The 26,684-nt window shown below is 34.1% G+C and overlaps 1 protein-coding gene across 1 annotated transcript in view; it reads left to right on the top strand.

The window, feature by feature from the left end:
- The window catches only part of stol (voltage-dependent calcium channel subunit stolid), a 164,817-nt gene that overhangs the window by 102,920 nt on the left and 35,213 nt on the right, over nt 1-26,684 (top strand). Inside the window, exons 8-17 of the mRNA XM_072546474.1 lie at nt 5,930-6,122; nt 12,411-12,547; nt 15,989-16,069; nt 16,125-16,205; nt 16,262-16,336; nt 17,092-17,211; nt 17,265-17,336; nt 19,310-19,451; nt 19,507-19,552; nt 20,076-20,263. Coding sequence (XP_072402575.1) covers nt 5,930-6,122; nt 12,411-12,547; nt 15,989-16,069; nt 16,125-16,205; nt 16,262-16,336; nt 17,092-17,211; nt 17,265-17,336; nt 19,310-19,451; nt 19,507-19,552; nt 20,076-20,263 — 1,135 coding nt within the window. The remainder of the gene's footprint in view (nt 1-5,929; nt 6,123-12,410; nt 12,548-15,988; nt 16,070-16,124; nt 16,206-16,261; nt 16,337-17,091; nt 17,212-17,264; nt 17,337-19,309; nt 19,452-19,506; nt 19,553-20,075; nt 20,264-26,684) is intronic.

The raw sequence follows: 26,684 nt of genomic DNA, 5'->3' as shown, positions 1-26,684 counted from the left end.
TTGTTCTGGTTTAATCCACTGGTTACGTTTTCTATACCTTGCTTCGTAAGTATAGAGGGATTGTTTGATTTTTTAGAACGTAAGAAAGTTTGCCGAACGCTGCCCATCCCATTCTTACTCATCTCGATATTTCGGCTGTTTGATTTTCTCTGTTAGCTCTGATTGCTTGTCCTAGATATATATACTCATTTACCTGTTCTATTTTTTCTGTTTGTATTTTTATTGCCTCTTGGTCTTCCGTGTTTGTCATTACTTTTGTTTTGTTGAAGTTAATTTTCAGGCCTTTTTGCAGTGACTTTTCATGAAGTTCATTCAGCATTAATTCTAGTTCTTGTCATTCCGAGAAGATCAGGAGTCTATCATCCGGCATATCTAAGGTGATTTAGGTACTTTCCGTTAATACACATTCCTCTGTTTTCCCAATCTGTTGATTTTATTATATCTTCGAGGGTCAAGGTAAACAGTTTAGGTGAAATTATATCGCCTTGTCGGACTCCTCGTTTAACTTTTATATTATTCGTTATTAATTTGTCGTCCAAAATTACGGTCATGGTTGCGTTTTGGTAAATATCATGTATCAATTGTCGGTATCTTGAATCTATGCTACTATTGACCAGAGCTTCTTCCACCGCCCAGTGTTCAATGCTGTCGAAAGCCTTTTCATAATCTACGAATGCTAAGTACAGCGGAAGGTTGTATTCATTGGTTTTCTCAATTAAGATTTTAATATAATAATTTTATATAAATAAATAAAATAAATTTTAATATAATAACAGAATTAGTCTTATCGTTGCAAATTTGAAGTGCAGCTTCTTGTACAACTTGCACAGGTTGGTCATTGGTCATTCTTTGTTATCTTCTACTGGAAGGAGTGAGTTGTGCAAATATTCTTCTACGATTTAATCAGTGTAGTAGGCTTGACTTGCTGTCGGTCAAACGCAGTGTTTTCATCAATGAAACCATCGCTGTGTAGTGTTGAAAGTAGTAGTACATTATTAGTTTTTTTGGCATATATGATACAAGTACACACTTGTTTCATAAAGGTCTTCCTTTTACGTTTGTCAACTCAGGGGGAAGTTGTTGTTTGTTTTTACACAAAGTATTATCGTTGTCAAGCAATGATCGTTCGATAAAGAGTTGGCTAAGGGTACAAAGGAAAAGTAATTATCCGTAGTTACATTTCGACCGGTTCCACTTATGAGTCGTATAAGTCTTTTTACTACACTATATGCATCGTTGAGTAGTTGATATGGTCCTTCAGGTTGTTTGCCGGGGTAAATTTCGAGATTTTGTATGAAATAAATTCTAGCGTCCACCAAGGCATAAATCTTGATTTCGTATTTCGCTGGCTTAGTTGGTATATACTGCCTAAATTTGCATCGACCACGGAACGCTTCCAACATTTCATTTATGGTCACATAGAATCCAGGAGTGTATGCAGATAAACAGTTAGTGACATACATTTCATATATATCTCGAATGGGTGCAAGATTATCAACTGCCGAATTTTCTTGCCTCTTAGTGGCGTCGTCAAATCTTACAGCTTGAATTATTTGGTGAAATCTTTTCTTAGATATAGTAGCTGCAAAAATATCTGAAGCTGTGCCATCTAATTTTCATAGTTCATCAGTATTTAAATGTTGCGCTCTCTTTACCCCAGCAAGGAACAAAAGTCCGATAAATGCTTGCATTTCCTCGTCAGCAGTCAACAGCAGGGCAACCCCTAGGGCGAGTATAAAACACTCTCATCATATTCAGTTTTTGATTTGTATATTTTACAATATTATTGATCATAGCATCCGAGAAAAACAATTTCCAGCATTCTAATATGGTTTTGGCGCCTTTTACTTTTGCTTTTACCCCAGGTAAGTTCGTAACAATATTACAAGCTTTGGTCTTACCTTTGGGAGTGTGCTTCTTATGTTTTAACCATGGTGTTTTATCTTTGCCATAAAATCTTGGATAACCATCATCTTGACCGCTCTCTTCCATGGCATCTTCAGGATCACTGGGTAGATCTTGTGTGGACTGCTCAGAATCTGTATTGTGGATACTGTGTTCAGAACGAACATCACTTAAGTCCTTATCAGAATCTAGTGGTTCCACATCGCTGTTTATCTCTTCATACCATTTTAGTAACTGGTTTTCCATTATCTTGTCCATATTTACCTGCAATAAACCAAAATAGCGCTTATAATAACGGATGTTCAACAATCTATAGGTATTTCACTAAAAATCTTACCTTTTATGATAATATTATAACTTTTCGTAAGTGATCTCTCTAAAAATCAACACACGCCAACACTCGCGTAGTTAGTAAAAAATTAAGCCCACATTTTACAACTTACGCTTAGTAAATTATCATTTGCAGTGATATTTTGGAGCTATTTATACAAAAAACTGGATTACACAACTAATATGAAAACAATGACTTGAGGTAGTGTAATTTATTTTTAAATAAATGTAAATAATTGCGCCTCCATAATTTTTGAAATATGGAGGCGCAAGGATAGTATCCTTTATACGAATGTTGTTCAATAAAATCGAAGCAGGAGAGAAGATTCCCGATGAGTGGAATTTATCATACATGTCCTAGATTTTCAAAAAAGGTGACAAAAGGTCACCAAATAACTACAGACGGATCAGTGTAATGCCTTCAATAGCAAGAATCTTTTCATCAGTTATAAAAGAAAAACTAGAACAACACATGGACCATTATAGCGAAGAACAAGCCGGATTCCGAAAAGCCAGATCATGTTTAGATAATATATTCATTATGAGACAGGTGATTGGAAAGAACAAAGAAAAAAACATTGAAACACATATGACCTTTATCGACTTAGAGAAAGCATACGATAGCGTGCCCAGGAAACAACTATGGGAAGCAATGAGAAGAATGTGCGTTAGAGAGAAATGGGTGAATATAACACAAAGACTGTATAAAGAAACACAAGTGCAAATAAAGTTAGGTAATGAAATAACAAAAACAATCACCGCAACAAAAGGCCTCAAACAGGGATGTGGTCTCTCACCTACACTTTTTAACATATATATAGATCAGGCTTTGAAAAGATGGTATAGAAAATGCGGAACAATGGGCATACCAGTACAAGAGAATATATTACATTCACTACTTTTTGCAGATGATCAAGTCATTTTTGCACAAGACAGGGAGGATATGGAATATATGATAAGGAAATTAAAGGAAGAATATGAACTTTGGGGACTCAAGATAAATATGTGCAAGACCGAATACTTATGTATTGGACCCGAAGTTGCAGATTTGAACTTAAGTTTAGAAGAAGAGACTATTAAGAGTTGTAAGGCTTTTAAGTATTTAGGGTCAATGATTAGCCGAGATGGTACTTGTATGAAAGATATAGAAATGAAAATAGCACGGGGAAAACAAGCCACAAGAGCACTTCATGGAGTGATATGGAACAACACTCTAACCAAAGAAAACAAAAAGAGGATCTTTCAAAGCATAGTGATGAATATTACCCTATATGGAGCGGAAGTATGGCCAATGACAACAACAATACGAAATAAAATAAGAATAGTTGAACTGGACTTTATGAGAAGATGTCTACAAATCACAAGAGCGGATAGAATAAGAACGGAGGAAATATGGAACAGAATGGAAGTAAAATGCTCAATTACAAAAAAGTTGGAAAACAGAGCCCTGCAGTGGTACGGGCATGTACAAAGAATGCCAGAGCATAGGTGGCCGAAAAGAATATTAAACTGGGACCCGCCGGGAAGAAGACGGAGAGGAAGACCTGCTACAAGATGGAAAACATACGTCGCAAATGCTATGATAGATAGAGACCTCAGAGAAGGTGACTGGGAGAATAGAGTGCTGTGGAGGACGAAAACGGCGAACTCATAATGGGAAAAGCCGAAGAACAAGAAGAAGATAAATGTAAATAACACAGCCCAACAAAAAAATTTTGGTTAAAAATTTTTTAGACTTTAATAGCTGATTTTTGTCGATTTTTATGTGCGGAAACCAAATTCGTTCTTAGTTTTTTTTTTGTATCGCCCATAGTTTTTGAGCAGCTTACTGTTGTTATTTAGTTTATTTAGTGTACAATCCTTATACGGTATATAGTAAAATTAATGTTAAATCACAATCATGATTTTTATTTATAGTAGGTTACTTGAAACAATGATACAGTGTAGTAATGTAGGTTTCACTAGTCAGATGGAATTGGTTTATTCTTCCTTTCTTTTTTCTTCCAAGCTTCTTGCATAGCTTTCTGCGATAAGCCGCTTGTAGATTTTGTAACAACTTGCTTGAATGATATCCATGCTTCTTTCTCATTTATGGTTTCAAAGTTAACGTTGAACATAATTTTTAGAATTTCATCTCCTACAGCTTCGGTTTAGCCTAAGCTTAGCTTCTAAAAGGGTTGGAAACTTTTGGTACATACATTTGAAACAAGTTCCATCTTTAGGCAATACCTTTACAAACTGTTTTATGAGGCCTAACCTTATATGTAGAGGTTTTTGCTGGAATGTTTACCTCACCGGGTTTTAAAGACTCCTTCACAGGCTAGTTCTTTCTGCACCAATGGCGATTCCTAGTTCTACTGGCCCATTCACACTAGAAACATGGAAATTTGGTAAAACCACCTTGCTGACTAAGAAGCATGCGTGTTTTCTTTAAGTCGCCACTTATCATCCAACCATGAGCAGAATAGCAAATTTTATAATACTATTTCTAGGTTTTCGTAGTTCTCCTTCATATGTACAGAATGACATAGATGCCTAACTGTTACAATTGCATAAAAAAAACAGCTCTTAAACTATCTTTGGATGAATCAATAAATAGTCTTCAGTCTTCTTTTTTTTTATTCAACACCGAACTCGTTCATCAGACTTGGAATGTCTGAGCATTACTACACTTAATTACCTTTTTGTTAAAAAAATATTCAAAACTGCTGCTCTATCTTTCTATATATATGCTGGTTCCAACTGCCAACAAGTTCTTTTCTTTTAGTCTAGAATCCAGCAATTCAGCTTTTTCTTTTGTCAATCCAAGATCCCTAACCAAGTCGTAAAGCTCGATCTGCGTAAACTGTTTAGGTCCTATATTTTTTGTGTCACATTGAAACTCTTAATCATCTTGCACATCTAACTCTAACTGTACATCAGAAAAAACTTCAGTTTGAACAGAATTCAAATCATTTGGAGGTTCTGGGACCGTCAAATCTACATCGGGCTCTACTGGTCGGAAGGCTAATATTAGGTTAGGGTAGCTTATTACGTTCTTGTTTTTCAAGTTATGGCCAGTAATGTTAAGACCGCAAAAGTAATAATCATCAGTGTGGTTTCTAGGCTCCCTCCATACCTTAGGAACAGCAAAATTTTCTTCTTTTTTGATCATTTTCTAAGATCTTTTAACATACCTTATGTGGGCCCAAGATTTATCCTGATCACCAAGATTAGTTCAAAAATATGAAAAATAAACCTTTTTCACAAAGTCTGTAATGTTTCTTTGGTGTTTTTATTAACAAAAACCACAAGTATAACAAACACTGTTAGCAGAGATCTTATAACCTCGATTGTACAATTTACTGAGCACACGTACTGGAAACCAGAAAGTGAGGTTAGGCTGACAGTAAACAAAACATCAGCTGTGAATAGATAGTAAATTTGTTTCAGCAGTATTGCCAACTCTTCAACATCTGGTACAAGTTATTTTACAATTCCATTTGAACTATATAAAAGCTATTAATGTGAATCAGCGATATCTTTTTAATTTTGTTTTATATTTATGTTAAGTCTATATCAAAAATAATCAAAAATGGTCAATATGTTACAGTAATTAGTGGGGAATAGATAATTTTTATTCATCAATAAATATTGTGTGCTATATAGTTCTAGGTCTACTATGTTCAATTTAATGACGTCGCTATTTTTATAGTATAACAGGTCAGGTCAGGGATGCCAATGTAACCAAGCTATAATGTTAATAACTGACGGCCCTCCATCTACGTATAAAGAAATTTTCAAAATGTACAACTTTCCACATAGTCCAGTTAGGGTGTTCACGTATCTCATTGGCAAAGACTCGAGCAGTGCAAGCCAAGTGCATTGGATGGCCTGTGCGCATAAAGGTGAGTATTATTTTTTAAATTTCCTATGTTGAAATTATAATAATATAAAACGGAAATGAAAAGACCTACATATATTTAATGAGTCTATTTATTATTACGTTGCAATTGATAATGATTTAGGTATAAGACAAACTTTCCTTACGAAATGATAACTAAAATGGATGAATAGAAAAATATACCGCTACAAAGAAAACGACCGTAATACTTGCAAAAGCTTTGTATAGGTATAAGTCTATTGAAATCTATGTATAAAATATAATTTAACAATATAAACAGTAGAATAATCCTTTCGGTGCACAATTGAGAAGCAACGCATGAAAATTTATTTAAATCGCCGTCGATGAGAAGTCTTTTGACTTCATGTTTCTTCTTATAGAGGTCACTACAAATGTGCACCTGTATATTGTGTTATAATATTTGTCAAGTGGAGGGATCGTTTCATTTCAGTTCGAGGTCACAAGTTCTTCCTGATGATCGAAAAACCATGAAATATGTTTAGAAGAATAGTGAGACTCGCATTTAAAAGTAATATCATGGTATATATATATATATATATATATATATATATATATATATATATATATATATATTTATATATATATAATATGAGCAATATTTTTACTTTTCGACCACTTTTGTAACAGGGTTCTGCGGATTTTTACCAAATTTTAGTATATTATTGTATCTTAAAAAAGTAGCCTATAGCTAGTTTTTTCGACCCCTGGGTCTATGATATGCCCCTCGAAAGTGTCAAAAATAGCCCTTTTTACACTACATTTGAAGAGCTATATCTCTGAGATTACTGGACCGATTTTAACTTAAGAAGAACGAAAAGAAAAGTTACAAAATTTTATATGAATTATGGAATTATCAAAATTTAACCAAACGAGAAAAAAAATATAGAAACAGATAAATTAAAGTATTTTTAAATACCTTTCAAACGAGCGTTGGTAAATTACGATCCATTTAGTAAATTCGAAATTAGAGCTGTTTAATTCTGTAACCGTCACACCCTTTTGGCCCATAGATAGGCAAGTGTCCTACTTTGTCTTTCCTAGTCATGTCATGTGGTCGGCTTTTCATAGGAGTTAAAATTTTTCGACCGTTTCGTTCAGTGAAGGGCGCTTCTTTTTTTATTTTTACTGTTTGGTAAAAGGATTCAGCTATGTCCATTTTAAATTTTTTTAAAGGTATTGGTTTTACTTTAAGCTCAGCACAATGATGTTTATATACTAGCCAGGTGTTGACAACACACATATCTAATAGATATGTAAAAAAAACCATCGCCTAGCTCTACTAGGACTGCCGTTTAATCCTAAAAGAGAATTAGCTTTATCCACACCTCTATGTGCCGGTTATACTGTTTTATTATGTCATTCCGGCTCACATGTGTACTACCTAACACAAATTTCTTATCATGCCATTTTATCAAAATCATCCTCTTGTGAGAGTTAGATTTATAGACATAGGAGCCGCCTCTAGGTCACTTTTGTATAACTTTGTCAGCTTCTAATGGCCAACCGACAATTACATCTGTTCTAAATGTTGCTAAGCTGTGGACTCCAAAGTTCTTTCTTTAAATGGAAGTAATGGTATACTGCTAAAATAATTTTCAAAAAATACTACCGTCTGTTCTGGATTTGGAATGGCTTTACACAGTGCAACAACAATACCGGGACCAACACCTAACTCCTTTTCTATATCTGTCAATTCGTTTGAGGTACCCGCTAACTGATCAAACGTTAACGCACCCTGATAAGCTATGAAGCCTGTGATAATGCCAGAAACAGTTGCTTTTACGAACAATTTGTGTGATTTATATTTGATATATTATCTAAAGTTCCCTGCAAAGGTGCTTTTGTAAGGAATCATAGTCTCATCCACAGAATATTGATTGCCAAGGTGAAACTTCTGACAGTTTGTTCAATTTTTTTCTGTTAGGAACCTTATTTTGAAAAATCGGTCTTTAGTATCTGGGAATAGTTGAGAATTATCAGCAAAATATAAGTACCTTCTAATTTTAGTAAAACGTTGTAAAGGCATTATGTCCGCTATTTTGTCAATTCGAGTATTTCCGGCCCAATAATCACTTATAGCAGTCAATTTTATAATGATCATAGTAAGAGTTATGGAAATATCTGTAAGTTCTGCATTAATTATTTGTAGAGGGGAACCTGTTTTTTCAATCAAATAAATATTAGTGTGGTGCACAATATCAGCCATTAAGTCCAAAGAGAAAAACTGTGTGAAATATTCCAGTGGTGATAAAATTTCAGTTATTTCAGATGGAGGTAAATCTGGAACATAATTTGTAGATATGTCTTCTTTTGACCAAGTATATGTTACTACTGGTTTCTTTCCTTTTTTTATTTTCTTGGGTTGTGGCTCTTCCAAAGCTATTTCTTCCTGGTCAATATCAGATTTTTCTATTACCAACTCCATATATTTAGTTCTACCTATTTGCAATTTCATAATATTCATCTCCCGAATCTGCAGTTAAACATTTATCAAAATGCTTACTTTCGACATTCTCATCAGCATATACACTTTCTGTATCTGATACATCTGCCCTAATAGGAACTACGTAGCTCGTTTTTCTCCATAAAACGTAAGAGAAGGGATATCCATATTTCTGAAAAGAAAATTAATGTTGTTATAACCATTACCACTTAGCGTCAACGTTGATTCTAAGCAATATACTTTTTAGGTGAAGTTTTTGCTAAAACTCCTCAAAATAGAAAGTACCTGTATCTTTTAAATTATAAATATACCTTTCCTAAAGGTATTCTAAAAATATTACAGCAAAATACGTGTTTTTACTTACCGATTTTTTTATAACTATGAACTTCGGAGCTACAACACTGCTGTTGAAATCTCACAATCGAAATGATGTTTAATACAGTTGGCGCACATGCCGGAATCACAGACAAACGGTAGTTGCTTGCATAACACACAGTCCTACTGTGGTAAAATTCGACGAATATGGAAATTTTGCAGTTTGAAACGTTGCTTGAGAGCAACAAGCGCGCTTACAGGGTTAAAGATTCACCCTGTATACGGTTTTTAAAAACCCTTATAAGAATTTTATAAATTAGACAAATAGGCAAATACAATGGCATATAATTCAGAGACTTCAATATCATGACACTAACGATAAAGTACTAAACAAATATTATGCATGACGATGTTTTCTGCAACAAACTTAAGTTGGGGAATATGACTCATACTTCGACGATGCGCAGTGAATCGTGTTTACTAGTGTTACCATGGAAACGACCAGTGTACTGCTTGCCAGTGTCGTAGTTTGAGAAGTACGTATCGCAGAGAGTGCTTGACATGTTGATTTGATCGTGTTGGATATTTTATTAATTTTTTTTATATTAGTGTTAAGTATATTGGTAGTAGTAATTAGTGTATTATTAAGTCATTTAGGGTATCTATAGTGTGTTTATTTTAGTTATTAATAATAGTTACTTAACAATATGGCTCCTAAAAAGATAGGAACAAATAAAACCATCATACTTTTGAACAGATACTCTTCAAATCATCTCGAACAAACTGCAGGTGGCGAAAATCCAAAGGCAATGCGAAAATCCGAAGACAATAGGAGTGTCCTAATGAAAAGTTATAATATTCCTTCAAAGCGAATACAATTTTAAAGCCGCTAATTCAATTTTGATCTGAGGGTAGAACCATAATTTATACCGATGAAAGGTACACATCAGCCATACTGCACCATATCACTGGGCACATCGAAGTGGAAAAACTTTAAAGTTCACTAAACAAAATACTGATTATTGTTCAGGCTGGAGAAGAGACTGCATTTGTACCTAACGCTGTGTGCGTTAATATGCGTGTGAATTTTTAAGGTGCATGTTTATAATTAAAAAGTCAATTGTTATAACAATAACAGTAATGTACGCCATAATTACTTTTAAAGTTTCATAATAAATTAAATTATATTTTTGACAAAAATTTCATAAAACGCTTATTAACGACTGTCTACGAAACTAATAACGAGTTAAAGGTCGTTCAGCAAAATTATACAATGATTATTTTTATTTTAATTTGCCGAAAAATCCTCTAAAATAATTTTTACGGTAATATTATGACATTTTTTCCATCTATATATATGTATTATATTTTGAGCTTGAACATTATGGACATCAAGGTTTTCACTTGCCTCCCTATCATCCGGTGTTAAACCCCTATCTAAACAATATGAGCTTTGATAAAAGGTAGAGTGACAACTCATAATAAAACATTTAAAATAAATGATGTTGAAAATATAGCAAAAACTAAATTTTCAGAAGAAGTGTTATTAGAGGAGTGGATTAATATATGTAAACACGCGCAAAATTATAAAAACATTTTAATTAAAAAACAACATTTGTTAGACACTACGCTGGACCACTTACGCAATTTGTTGTTAATACTGGTTTATCCGAATAAAGCTTTTCTGAGGATGAAGACTGTGATTCGAAATCAGGAATAGATATATTAGAATCATGCGAGGAATCATAACTAACTAATTAACTTCTTGTTTGGACAAATAAATATATTACTTAATTAGTTAAAATAAACTACTTATTTTTTTGTATTATTGAAACACTTCATTCGGGGTAATGTTAATAAATAATATTAATAAATTGTAAGTATTGAGGAATTTGTTATTTATTAAAGTACTACTAATATTTTACTCATTATTTTTCGAGTGCAACTGACTATAAACTTCATAATGAGCTATGAAAATAAAAATTAACAAATTCATTGTTAACTTAATTGGATATACTTGTAAAAAATTATTTTAAATCTACCTGTTTCCGCCCGCCACTGGTAGAAACAGTCCGCCCACCTGCTTTAAACACTACGTCACATTCCCAAACTTAAATTTGTTGCACCTAGTGTTATTCAAAACAATTTGTATTTTCTGAAATTGTGGAAATTTGCAAAGGGTTATATTATTTAAAATGTAAAGTACAAGCTGTAATAGTATTACTGTGAAAGTAATATGTATTATTAACTAAATATATAATACTTAAATAATAATAAATTAAATAGATTTTCAAATTTTTTTTTATTTTTTAACGTAACTGCTAACGGAATTATTTAAATCTGTGGTTCAGTTTGCCAAATTCTTAATTCATAGTCAAATTTGATTTTTTAATCAAAAATTAAGTAATTCTGTGTAGAAAAATATGACTTTTTAATTCCCTATTTGACTTATTTATAAAATTGTTAGAATAGTTTTCAAAAACCGTACACAGTTGAAATTTTTTTCTAAACAAAACAAACTAATTTTTTAAGACCGAGCCTGGCTTTTTCTAGTTTAAATCAGGTCTGGTTTGGTTGTTAAATGTTAAATTAAATGTTTGTTTAAAAAGGATTAATTTTTGCAAGAAAGTTGCATTTTTTACACGGGTTGTTCACTTTGCTAAACTTTTAATTCATAGTCAAATTTAATTTTTTTAATTAAAAATTAAGTAATCGTGTGAGGAAAGAAATAAATATGGCATTTTAATTTTGTATTTTTCTAATTAATAAAATTCTTATTACAGTTTTCAAAAACCGTATACAGGATGAAATTTTTGCTATAAACAAAACGAACTAATTTTTTAAAGCCGGAGCTGATTTTTTTCTACGATGAATAAATTAGTTGATTAGGAGGTAGTAGTGTAACGTTTGTTTAAAATATGAGACATCGAACTTACCGTTCAAAAGCTATGACCAATAAAAATTTCAGTCAAAATTCAAACTTACCCTGTATATTATTAAACAATGGAGGCAGACACTTTTTAATGGTCATTTGTTATTCCCCATAGGGGCCTCCATATGAAATAGTAGTATGTAAAGTTTCTCATGACTCACCCTGTATATACAGAATAGATGAATATAATTATTAAGTAGAGGAAAGTTTGATACCGAAACAGGCAATATATGCCTAAATCCTGGAATGAATATGAAGGAAATAATATTAAATATATTTAAGAAATAGAAAAAATTTAAAATGTTTAATAAATTTTATCCAGAGTAAAGTATCTGTATTATATCGAGACTTTGCGACCTGTCCAAAAACATGAAGTTCACCATTCAACCTTGAAATCGAAATTACATAATATATCATATACTAGAGAAAATTAAACATAGAGGGTCTATTCTTTTTTTAAATATTATTGAATTTGTTTCTTGATTTTTTAGCCTAAAAAACCTGGAATATCCTAAGGAAACGATAGAATGATATACAATTTTATTAACTTGACTGTTTGTTATTATATTATTTATTTTTAGGATATTATACACGAATACAAATGTATGACGAAATACGGGAAAACGTACTACATTACATCGAAGTGATGGCTAGGCCAATGGTGATGTATCAAAATGATCACCCTATATATTGGACTCCTGCATACGTCGGGGGAAGGGTAAGTATTCCAATATTTTTTTTTCCTAGTGATACTTCTTCATGTACCATGTCCTTTCAGAACGTTGGTTACCATCATAGCTATCTTAATTTTATTCACTGTCACCCTAAATAGCATGCTTGTACCAACACCATACCAATCTCGCAAGTTCTTCAACCATGAGGTTCTTATTCGTCCTGGACTGCGTTTGTCTGCTATTTTTCCTTGCATGATATTTTGTTGCAACCTATATCTGGGACCTCTCATTACATGTCCGAAATACTCCAGCTGTCTCTGCTTGATGCTTTTTATGATCTCAGTAGTCTTGCTGAGACGTTCTAGTATTGTGGAGTTTTGAATCTTCTCAACCCAGGAAACTTTAAAAATTCTTCTATAGCACCACATTTCGAAAGCCTGAAGGCGATTTAGATCGATTTTATTCACAGTCCAGGACTCGACACCATAAAGTAAGACCGAGAACACGTAGCAGCGAAGTAGTAGGATCCTCAATGCCAATTCTAGGTCTCTCTTATATAACACCTTGGACATCCTTTAAAAGCCGCTCTAGCCTGCTTTATCCTAGATCTAATCTCGCCGTGACTTTCTGCGTTACAATTTAATTGCTGTCCAATGTAAACGATTTTATCAACTTGCCCAAGCTTTGTATTATTTACATAATATATAGACGGTTTTATATGCTGTTGTTTACTTATTACGAATATTTTGATTTTCCGTATGTTCAGATCCAGACCTGCCTCCCTAAAACTCTCAACGACACTATCAAGTAGCGTTTGCAGATCTTCTTGACTAGAAGCTAGGAGAACTGTATCGTCCGCATATCGCAAATTATTGATGACTTCACCGTTCACAAGTATTCCTTCTTGTTTTTCAGAAAGTGCTATTCTGAAAATTCTTTCGGAGTAAACTTTGAAATGCAAGGGTGACAAGAGGCATCCCTGCCGTACTCCTCTTTTAATACTAAGAGCCTGTGATTCCACCCCATCTACTAATATTGATGTTGTTTGATTCCAATATAGAGTGCTACACACGATCAAATGCCTTTTGAAAGTCAATAAAACAACAGTATATGTCTACAGATATATCTCGACATCTTTGAGCAAGTACGTTCATTCCAAACAGTGCCTCTTTCGTTCCAAACCCGTTTCGGAAACCAAACTGTGTGTCATCCAGGTATTCCTCGCATTTATTGTAGATACGACCATGTATTACCTTCAGAAAAATTTTCAATAAGTGGTTTACCAAACTGATGGTTGTATAATCAGCACAGGTTTTTGCTGTTTTCTTCTTAGATAGAGCTATAAACAGTGAATTAGACCAACCATTAGGTAGTTGTCCGCTGGTATAAATGGTATTGAAAAGCGAAGTTATAGCCTCTAAAACATTGCTATTATTTATAAGCTTATATATTTCAGTTGGAATTTCATCAGGACCAATCGCTCTGCCATCTTTTGATGATTATATGGCTTTTATAACCTCAGAGTGTGTTATTAGGGGTCCGTCGCAGTTAGTAATATCGGGAGGTGAACTACTCCTATCGTCTTCGAATAGGTTCGTGACGTAATTTTCCCGTTCTTTAAGTTTGTCCTCTACTTCAAACATTACTTCACCATGTTCATCCTGTAGCAATGCCGTTTGTTTCTTATTGAAGATACCAGCCGCTTCTTTCACTTTTTTATACATGTTAAACGTGTCGTATCTGTTTTCAAGTTCTTCAATGTCATGACACTGTTTGGTTAGATGTTCTTTGCTTCTTTACGTCGAATTTCTTTTTGGATGCTGTTATAAAGTGTTTCTTTGTTTTTCGCTAGTCCCTATTTTTCTATCAAATCCAATATGTCATCTGTCATCCAAGCCTGCTTTTTTAGCTTTGACCTGCCTTGTAAATTTCTCACACAGATTTCTTTTACTGTTGTTACGATTTTATTTAAGCCCTCATCGACATTTTCACCAATATTTTTCCAAATTAAATTTTAGTTCAGTTGTCTTTGAACTGATTCCTTAACTTTCTCGTCTTGTAATTGGGCTGTATCAATATTTTGCGAGACTTCTTGTTGATCACCTTTTTAAATTTTAATTGGGTTACAGCTACTATGGGATTGTGATCAGACCCAATATCAACACCTGGATAAGTTTTAACTGATTTGATGCAGTTTCTAAATCGATTTTTTATTAGAATGAAGTCGATTTGGTTCCTAATAATTTTGTCCTCTGATTCTGCATTTGACTTCCAGGTGTAGAGTCTTCTCGGTGGTAGTTTAAAGTGAGTATTCGATATAATGAAATCGTGTTCTTGACAGAACTGGACAAGTCGATCTCCACGTTCGTTTCTGTTTCCCAAGCCATAATCCCCCACAATGTTCAAACAGTGTCCTCTGCCGACTTTAGTGTTAAAATCTCCGAGGACTATGGTATTTGCTGCTGCTTTGACAACATCTAGAGCGTCAGTAAGATCTTTGTAAAATGCTTCTAATTTATCTTCATCACTGGATGATGTTGGGGCATAGACCTGAATTACATTGGTAATGAACGGCTTTGAACTAAATTTCACTAGCATTACTCTGTCAGCTATGGGGATATAAGTTAATACTGATTGAGCTAAGTGTTTTGCTACTACGATTGCAACTCCATTATTGTGGTTGGCATCGGTATTTCCGGCATGGTACACTTATATCCATCTACGTCACATACTGCTGATCCCGGCCACCGCATTTCACTTATTCCGAGGATGCTGATTTGCCTTCTTTTCATTTCTTTTATAGCATTATATATTTTATCTGACTCAAACATGCTTCTAACATTCCATGTGGCTATTTTGCAAGGATTTCGCATATTAACGACCTGAGAGGCCATGCAGTCTTGAGATTGTCCTCTCTTGTCGGATCTTGGGTTCCGAGATCCATGACCATTAATGTTTTGACTTAAATTATTTACAGCTATGATAGTTAAAACTAGGAGTGCCAAAAGACCTTTAATGCAGTAGTTCTCCTTTGCTTTCTGCATCCTTATGCCTTATGCCGTTGTGATACTAGTGATACTAGTAGTAGCAAATATTATTTACATTATTCATACAACATTATGGTAATTGATATTTGAGCAGCAAAAATATGATATAATAGTAATCCTGGGGTAAGATTCGGTGTCCAGATTGTGACTGCGGTCATGAAAGCTAGACCATACAACAACACTACTTTTGTCACCATAGAGTAACTTCCTTGTAGCAACATCTGAAGCAATGAACTTGATACATAGTCTAGACATCAACATTTGACAAATATATTTTAATATAATTTTGTAATATTTTCATTTTCCTGTAAAGTTTTTCGTATTATTTTCCTTAATTTGTGATTTTGATTTGTGAAAAAACAGGTTTTTTCGATTTTTCTCGAACATCTTTAGTAGAAAACAAAAATTAATATAATAATGATTTGACTATTGTTCCAGGCTGACAGCTTCTCTGATGACAAACGTGGCCAACTCATGACAACCGTTTCCACTCCAGTTTTTGACCGCCGGAATCATTCTGTAATGATTGATTATTTATTATGAAATACAAGAAATGAATATATTTTTGTTTTAGGTTCGAGTTGCCAATGTTTTAGGTGTTGTAGGCACAGATGTATCTATTGATCAAATCAAGAAGTTAGTGCCATCATACAAAGTAAGGTTTACCTAATTAAACAAGAAAGTTTTGTGATTATTTCAAATTTGTTTTAGCTTGGGGTTAATGGTTATTCTTTTATTGTAAACAATAATGGTCACGTTCTTTATCACCCGGATTTAAGGCCATTGGTAAGTGGAAAATGGTAAATTTGATAAAGAAAAATTAAGAAATTTGAATGAAATAAAATGGGTCCAATTTATTGGTACTTAATGTTCTTTTCCATTACTATTTACCTTGTTCATATGACTTGGCTAGCGGGAAAAATATTTTTCAATGATATTCCATAAATAAACTTCCAATAAGAAGTTCCTAATGGAACTAACACTCATTCGAATAAAGAACGACATTAAAGGCTCTTTCATTCTAAAAATGGACGAACCTTTCTATCTAGGATCGACATTGACTGAAGAGTAGTTGTTTGCCATCAACTGTTATCACTGCTTAGGACAGAAAAAGACTGCCAGAAAATTCAACTAACCATCTATAGAACACCAATAAGTGCAGTGTTAACATATATCGTACTGGACAACTAGATGAATAACAAATATCTGGACATTTACGATTTTTACAGGCATTGAATGACATAAAATATTCAGGAGTTAAAGAGTTTAGAAAAGTTTCCAGAGACAGGAGTAGTTTTTAAGAAAGCTTTGGTTTATAATTAGCTGTAACGCCATTGATGACGATGGTACTTGTGTTCTTTAATTACGGCATTTGTCACTTAGTTTTTGTCAGCAGGTGGGAGCTAATCTGCTTCCGAATAGTAATCTAACAGTACTCTTGGATTGGTATTAAATTATTGGAGCCCACAAAAAACCAATTTTCGTTAAGCTTTCAGTTCTTTTGTATAAAAATATATAGATATTATAGGGGCATTTTTCAGGAGAATAACGACCTATATGAGGACACATTGGAACCAAAATACATATCAGCTGATTTAACAGAAGTGGAGTTGGTTGAAAATGAAAACGGTCCTCGAGAAAACCATACTCTTCTTCTAGATGTAAGTAATTTTTTGGTTTTTTTTATAAGTTATTACTAATACGTTTTTTGTAGTTGAGGCACGATATGATTGACCAGAAAGAGGGCGAGACTGAAATCGGGGTGAAAGTGCATTACGATAGCATGGTAAGGAGGTCTTAAATAAAGTAGTTACTCTAAATGCTTGCCATATGAATATTTTGTAGAAAAAGAATATATACAATTATTATCTTTCTTCCTTAGCAACATCTTACTAACATTAGTTATTTTTAAAGTATTTTGGACATTTGGGATTTATAGATCCTTCTCTTTTTCTTCTTGAATCGAGTAAGATACTATTTGTCTCTGACACTTAGTAGAGAGATCTCTGTTCCTCACTCTACTCTTACCTTAAGTTTTACCAAAAAATCCGTACTCTAGATAAAAGTCATCAACTTTCTTATGGCGATTTTAAGGATTTATCCTAGCTAAAGAGGTCAGATCAAGAAATGATACATATTTCAATCTGAGTGCCTGGTATACTCACAATTAGCTCATATCTCCAAAATTTAGGGCAGAATACGTCATCAGATTATCAGACAACCGATGGACAAAACGTATGGTCGAGTGGAGACCAAGACAAGAAGCACTACGGAGCAGAGGACGGCCACCAACCAGATGGACTATCGATCTGAAGCATGTTAGCAGTAACTAAATGTAAGCCGTATAAGACAGAGGCAGATAGAAAGAGCTAAGGGAGACCTATGTCCAGCAGTGAACGCATACAGGTTGAGGATCATGCTGATTATGATGATTTTGTTTATGTTCAATGCTTCCTTGAATTCCCCCGCTTGGAACCCAGGATTGTCCAACTTTCAATCCTTAATTTGGTTTACCAAGATCACGTTCAAATCCGAAATAAAAACACTAAGAACAATAGTGGGCAAAAGAAGAAGAGACAGGGTGAGAAATACATACGTCAGAGAGCAGTGCAAAATTCAAGATATTGTAAGATGGGGAAGGCAGCGTAAGAGGATGTGGTACAATCATGTAAGACGAATGGATGAGAATAGACTCCCAAAAATTGCCCTAGAAAACAACCCGCTCGGTTCAAGACCTCCCGGAAGACCACCTAAAAGATGGAGAGATAGTTTACAATCTACCTCCCAGGAAATTAACCAGAGGCAGCTTTAGAATTAAACAGATCGAAAGATCTCCAAGAAGTAGAAAAAGATATTCAAATCCTGAGTTGTGGTCCCTGGATATACTAGCAAACGTTTTGGTTTAGGGAGTTCTTTAGCCTTAACAGCTTTTCACCGGTTTTTTTAATTCGTTGTTATAGTAAGGAACCCTTATTCAGTACTTATTAACCTTAAGTACCCTATAATGAGCATTTTTTTCATATTTTAAGAGGTGGGAAATCTTCATCAATTCCTAACATAACAAGTCCTGTTCCTGGTTATGTGGGATTCTCTTGCCACCGCTGGGATGGCCGTCGAGCCCGCCACATATGACACACTCAACCGCAATCTTCGCAGGGGCGAGAGCTTACCCACTAAAACCCTTTGCCCTCTCAATCACACTGTGTTCCGCTAGTGTAGGCCGAAACCGCTCTGATTGAGCATATCTTCAGCGGTATACCCACCTCACGCATCATCTGCTCTTCCTCTTCTCGACGACCGCTAACTCTAGGACCCTATCGCACTAGGTTCCACGACTCCCACACGGATCACCTTAGGGCACCCGTTAATGAGCCGACATCCGTCATATCGAGGAGCTCATAGAGTTTCATCAATAAATTGTGTCAGGGCGTCTTTTATTCTATTTTTCTTTTATTTTATTCTTTGATACCAACTTATCCGCTTAGGTCTTGAGAGTGATCTTCTACATCAAACCATAAATTTTTGATCTTAAAATTTTTCACAAATTAATACAATATTCTCTTCGCATCCTTTATTGTCTTTTAACTAAGTGGTTGGCTATTTTAGTTCCGTTTGAAGACTCTTGCCAATATCAAGATTGTCAACAATTTATTGCGTAATTGTTGATATTTCAAAACTAAAGCTTTCACTCTTAGTAAATCTAAACTTTTTTTAATTGTATTTTCTTCCGTATAAATAATCGTTCTTTCTTTTTTACAGCGGCGAGTAACTACTAGAAGGAATAAATATTTTTACAATCCCATAGAGGGAACACCGTTCTCATTAGGTCTGGCCATTCCAGAAGGCTACGGCATGTATGAGCTCTTAGCTGAGCAGGAGATAAAACATAGTCAAAAGAATGGTATGAAAGTAACTTTTTTTTTGGAAAATATCTGCAGTAATTCATTTTGTTTCAGTGAGTGACTATTTTAAGGGCGAAAACTGGAGAGTACATCCTGACTGGTAAGTTCAAAAAATAGTACTTTACAGTTCATGAAAGATCACGGTATTTAGTCTGGAAGAAGTAGTTTCGTAAGTTTAGTAACTTTGTAAGCAGCATCTGTCATAAATGAGTTTTTGGTGATCATTTGTAGATTTATGGCATCTTAAATTATTGAAGAGCCACGTAACTAAATTCTTAAATTCTAGTTTATGTCGTTTTTAGAGAATATTGATACTGCTTTGATATAAGATTTTTCAATTTCGTTGATTATTTTTCTGCCTTCGTTTGATGTATCTGTTTTTTTTTTGTAACTGTTTTCAATTTTGATTTATGTTATTAATATATCCCCCGAGCGAAATATTCCTTTATTTTTCACATTTCTTGCTTTTTTAATCACTTTTCATCAATAAAATTGATTCCTGACATATGTATGATTCGTTTTGTCCCTTGCAGCCCTTGTATATTCGTAACAGTTGCTCTATTAAACAAATACTAAACTATATATTTGTTACAAAAGCAAGAAATTTATCATAATATTTTTAGGGTATATTGTGAATACACCAGTGGTACTTCAGGAGAGCAGTGGTTTAAAACCGCCGAAGAGCGCGTACTACACTTTCTCTTGAGGAGCCGAAGGCCAGGATGGAAATGGATGTCTCTCAGGCCCAGGTCACCCTTACAAAGAGAGCACCATCATGCCTCTACAAAGCAAGATAAGGACGCATATTACTGTAAGTGATATTTATTTTTGGTTATGTTAGGTTAGATATTCTGTTTTTAATTTAGTGTCAATGAGATAACCCAGAAGATCACTCAAAAATGAGTTACTGTTCTAAGTCTACAAAATGTAGAAATGTAGAAAGTTCAATGTTGTCTTGATACAAAACAACTGGGTAAACAAAAGTAAAGTTCATGTAACCTTCTGACTAAAGTCTAGTATTGGGGTTTTCAGGACGCGCAAGCAGCCCTTACACGACTTAACGACCACTTACGTAGCCGGGTCCGATGGTATACCTGGTATACCAGGGCCAAATAAGAGGTCCATTGGATGTTGGCGGAGAACTTGTATACAGTTGAGTCCATGGTTCTTTACCAGTGCGTCATCAGTTAAAACATACGAAATAAGTCGTAAATTTACTCCATGCAACAGTTACTGTGACAGAAAGTAGCTACTGCTTCGATCACGGATTATATTATAAAATTTGACATTATCAAATAAATCGAATGTAAAATTTTAGTTTTGCTTTAAAATTTTGGTTCAGAATTACAGCTACATTTGAACTAGCTAAATAAATTCTTTTAATATTATTAGTGGTTAATAAATAAATAAATCAACAATTTATAAAAAATATATGATTAAATATACAATAACATTTACAGTGTATTGATGTAATAGGTAACAGTAAAATTATTTAAAGAATGAAACATTATTTAGCCAAAATAATATTGTTGCAAGATCTTCAACGTATGTTTTTCGTTTCTCATATTTCATTTTCATGACCTTCAGAATACGAACTGTTATCTCCAATGTTAATTATTTAAGCCCACCACTCACGTTCCAACGCCGCAGTACGAGTTTGTCGAATGCTGCAAAATTGAACGTAATTTGATCGTGTATTTGCACCATTTGACAAATCGGCGCGATTTGACGGCAGACAAACAAGTCAGTCTGCGGCAGTACGACCAGAGTTGGTTGGGTCGTAAATTCGATCGTGTAAAAAAAGCATTTGTTGGTAAATTTCCAAAAAGGGCTTATAGTTAGAAGTTTTTAAGAGATTTCTTTGACATTTATAAAGAACAAGAGTGTCTTTGGAAAATAAAATCGACGTCATGTCATGATAAAACCGCTAGAAAAAAAGCTGTGAATATTTTGGTCGCTAAATTTCAAGAAGTGAAAGCGGATACTAATGAAGAGTTGGTGAAAAAGAAAATTAATAATTTTTGAACATGTTACAAAAGGGAATTAAAATTATTTGGATATAATCGCAATGCTTCTAATAAATGTACGTGACAGTATGTGTCTTTTCACAAACCAATCTTTGCCAAGAGCACGAGCCGCTAAAAGTATATCGTTATCTGACATGGTTCTGATTTGAAAGTAAAACTCATACTGCAAAATCGGTACGTGTGTGTTCCCATCCGATTTTCAACATTATTGTACTGCAATTGCATTCGACAAAATCTTACTGCGCTGTTGTAATGATGCTGTAATAAACGACTCTTCATTTAATTTGTTAGTATATTCTACCCACTTTTGCCCTTTGCGACCTGGTTAGACTTTTGAATTGCTTCCTTCTACATACTTAAAACTTGTTTACCTCTATATCCATCTCTGCAAATATATGTTTTATAGTAAGTCTTGCAATCTGCAATCTAAAATTTGGGTGATACGGTTTCACTATGTTAGGGTGCGTTGTCTATGACAATCAAGATGGGTGTTTTAAATTAGAAAGTAATTGTGTACTTATCCATTTAGTAAATATTGTACTATTCATTTCACCGTGATAATTTGCAGTCACGGATTTGGAACAAAATAACAAACTGCCGTCTGAAATAAAACCTTTTGCTGAACCAGCATGAACCGCAATAAATTGTTTCCATCATAATCACCTGGTTTACGTACACTCCAAAAAATCGTTTCGTCTAAAAATACAACTTCTCGGGGATATGTACTATTTGTGTTTTCCTTGTATTTATGTAAGAAACACGCTCGTTGTGCTGTGATATAAGTTCTTTCAATTAAAGCTCTTCGATGATCATCTTTTTTAAATTTAAAGTCCAAATCTTTTAATATTCTACTCAATGATGTTTTACTTGTAGAAACAATTTCTTTAGTCTGCAGCTCATTGATCAACGCTTCACGGGTTACTTTTTCGGGTTACTGTTTCTCTAAAAATTTCTTTATATTAATATATTACTGTAACATGTTGGGTAATTCTCAACAGAAAGTTGGTTTACTTACTATCCTGGTACATATTATATATTGTATTTCGAATTGCCATTTTATTGCCCTCAGGTAAATCAGTAGTTTTCGTTTTTAAACGAGGTCTGCTTTTTTCTGGAGAAGATAAAATAGGATTTTTTACTTTTCTTTTTCGTATATTGTATACTGTTTTCCTCGCCAATTTAAGTGCAGCTGCTACCCTCTAAAACAAAATTAACAATATTATCAGTATTTTTAATTTAAATTGAAAAAAAAAACAAAAATAAAAAGTTCCTAATTATAAATATTTTGTTATAAAATGAAGGTGGCAAATAAATAATATTAATAATATATATGCTTATCATCATATATAAAACTTTATAAAACTTTATAAAACTTTATAAAACTTTATAATAGTGCACATTTGAAAATTGTGTTTTTTGTACCTCTTGAATAGATGACAACGGTTCCCATTCCTTTTATTTAATTCAAAGTACTTGACTAAATTTAAAACGAGTTCTTGTGCTTGTGAGGTAAGAGTTTTTCCAGGCATAATCTAAAAAAATTCAATAAAATATTTAGTTTTTGTCATTTCTTTCACTTTTTCGGAAACTTAAACAAAACCATTCCTTAACTGTGTGAACTAGGTTAACTTTTTATGTAAATTAATAACAAAATAAAATACACTTACAATAAAATTTCAAACTTCAAGATAAAATTAGTTGTGAAAACAATTGTTTGTGTAATATAAATAACTTCTAAATGCAAAAGAGGACAAAAAACAGCAAAAAATCCAACAAACTGACAGCCACAAGTAAACCAACCAGAAACGTCAAAAATTGTACTTAAAATCTAAAAACGTCCTCAAGTGTCTTTTATGTACCTATCTTTTGTACCTTTGTCTTTACTTAATACCAGGCGGTAGCTGGTTTGTCTTTAGTTTCATGCTTGTAAGGCAATGATGCTGGATAAAAAGTATATGTTATATCTCGCCAAGTATTAATAACACACGAGTAAAAAACCATGGACCCAACTTTATAGCAGGTCTGCCGAAGCTCTGCGGACTTATGTAATAGCTAATGAAAGATGCACAATAAACAATTGTATGCAGTTGGTCGGATGTATAACAGACAATTTATAGAGAAGAAAAAAATACCGAAAAGAACATCTTGTCAGTTTTTGTTTGCGTTTAATCGCTTTGGACGACTTTTACCTGCTGCTGTCCACTTAGTTGACTGCTGATTTGATTTTGTTATGAAGTGGTAGACTCATGTATTAACTTTGCTACATAGCAACATAAAATTCCTATTTATTGCTGAAATAGCTGAATAAAGCTCCCGAAGTCTATTGAACACTGTTATCTCATGAGCAAATATTCATTTAAAATGATAAATAGAGTGCCTTTTAATAACTTTTATTTCTTTAATTTATTACTCAGTCTGAATTTACCATAGATAAACCATTCGGTGCATTTTGTGGGTGTTTTTTTGGAGCAACTGTTACATTTTGCCGACCAGAGCATTGATTATCGTTTGTGACCTGTGGCGCACTCAGGGGGGGGGGTGGGTTGGGGGGTTAAAGCCCCCCCCCCCAGGGCATATAAAGTAAACAATATATAAAGAATAGTAGGAAAATGTAACTTGACTTTTACACATAATACAAAAAATCCAAAACGCTGATTGAATAATTAAATTACCACTTTAAATATGTAGAATACAATAATTATTGTATTATTGTATAAATACACAATAATTAATAATATTTTTTATTATATTTAGATATGGATACCTAATATTAGGCTTATGAAAAAGTAGACAGAACGAGTCGGTTGCGAGTAGCATGCGCCTACAGGAATGTATCTGCGGCGGCCTTGTGGACTATCACGGGCTGTGTTCCTCTGCATGTGTTAGCAGTAGAAAAGAGACATCTCTATGGGAGAAGGGAACATTTGACAACAGCTATAAAAAAAAGAAGAAAGGGAAAGATCAATGGAAAGATGGCAAGAAGAGTGGAACAACAAGGAAGATGTTGCTTAGTGGACAAAGATGCTCATCCCGAGCCTAAGGGACTGGGTAGATTGTCTGTTTTAGGGCGTATCTTCATAGGTTCAGAAAGACAGATACAGATAAATGCTTATACTGCAAATATTTCGACATTGTTACTCACAAAATGCTGGAGTGTAATAGATGTACAGTGGAGAGAAACAAAATGTATAAAGAAATAGGTATGAACCCTGTGACTGTAACAGAGATGATCGTGAAGATGACGGGAAATACGGAGGGATGGAATAGTGTTCACAATTACATCCGAGCAGTCATTAAAAAGAAAGAAGAAGAAGAGAAACACCAACTGAGCTAACGACAGAGATAAGATCTAATAACTATTTTAATGGGAATAAGTCACAATTGAAGGTTAAAATAAGTTTATTGACGTTTGAATTTTTGATCTTTGATCTTGCACTGATAATTTGTTTATACTCCAACAATTAATAGAAAAAAGAATAGCGATCGGTACCGAAGTACATCTAGCCTTTATCGACCTAGAAAAGGCGTATGATACAGTTCCAAGACTTAAATTGTGGCAAGCTTAACAACAACTCGACATTAGTCCATACCTTTTAGGAATAATCACAGAAGTATACAGGGATAACACTACTTACCTAAAAATCGGATATAGACTATCAGAGCCAATAAAAGTAACTAAAGGACTAAAACAAGGATATAGTATGTCACCATTACTGTTTAATTTATATATTGAGGCAGCCCTCCAAAATTGGAAAAACCCCTGCCAGGGAATGGGAATCCCCATAGAAAATGACGTACTGTTCTCCCTGATGTTTGCGTATGACCAAGTCATCCTAGCTCAAGATTCTTATGATCTAGAATTTATGATAAAGCGTCTATAGAGATAATATTTAAAATTGGGGTTACAAGTCAGCATGAAGAAAACAGAATATTTACTTAGTTATCAATTCAGATGCAAGGTTTGAAGCGTTGATAGACGAGGACGTAGAAATCAAACAAGTGGAAAATTTCAAATATTTAGGTCCACTCATTGCTAAGAACGGCTTGGAAGAAACCGAAATTAAACACGAATTAATCAGGGACGTAAAATTGTTGGAGGTCTGAACTCCTTATGGTGGGATCACATTTCCAAAAGGAACAAAAAAAGAATAGGACAAACCATGATTGAATCAGTTCTTTGTTATGGCTCTGAAGTATGGACAATTAACGCAGACCTGAAGAGAAGATTGTTGGCAGTTGAAATTGATTATTTGAGAAGAAGTGCTAAAACATCAAGGCAGGAAAGGGAGATCAACGAATCTATAAGAAATAACATGAATGCTACAGAAACGGTCATTGACAGAATAGAAAGAAGAGGTTCAAAATGGTTTGGACATCTATTGAGAAAGCCCGACGAATGTTGGCCCCAAAAACTTCACAAATGGAAGCCTCCTGAAAGAAGAAAAAGAGGTAGACCTTGACGCTCATGGAATGAAAGAATTAGAAGAGCGATGGAATCGAGAGGTTTGGAGGAGAAGCATGCCTTGGACCGGGAAGATTGGCGGAGGAGAACGGGAATACGGCGATAGCCGTCTCAAGTTAGATTACAAGTTGGATTAATGTCAAACGTCAATAACCTTATTTTAACCTTCAATTGTGGCCTATTCCCATTAAAATAGTGATTACTTTAAAATGCCACAAGAAAATAGCTTCAGAACAATAGATAAGATCTAGATACGAAAAAGGAGTGTTCTAAAAATGTCATCGGCCTTACAGTGACCACCCCACTTTCGGAGTACGGTACGTGCGACAGTCAACTGCGCACAAGTAAGAGAGGGTGGTTTTAGTTGGTAGGCAGGATAACAGATACCTGAATTTTTGGCACCGCTATCTTTAGTACTTTAAATTAAACTAAAACCCAAATTTTAGGGAGTCAAAATAGAGGTAGCATAAAAAAATTTCAAACCTCCCCCCCCCTAAGACATTTCTGGGTGTGCCACTGTTTGTGACTGTACTACGCGTAAAGCCAGCATGCCATCTCTTAAGTATTGGTTCCGAATAACACATCCACAACATTTTTCCGATTAAAATGCAAGGCTTCATCTGTATACACAATTTTAATTTTTTTATTTTTTTTTAATCAATAAAGTAGGGTTACTTATAAACCTATAACTTATAAACTTACGTTCAGATTGAACTAAAATGTTGTCAGATGACAAAGCATGG

This window comes from Diabrotica undecimpunctata, chromosome 10 (assembly GCF_040954645.1).
Source record: "Diabrotica undecimpunctata isolate CICGRU chromosome 10, icDiaUnde3, whole genome shotgun sequence".
Classification (NCBI taxonomy): Eukaryota; Metazoa; Arthropoda; class Insecta; order Coleoptera; family Chrysomelidae; genus Diabrotica; species Diabrotica undecimpunctata.
Note: the sequence above shows the minus strand (reverse complement) of the source record. Positions and strands in the feature narration are given on the sequence as shown.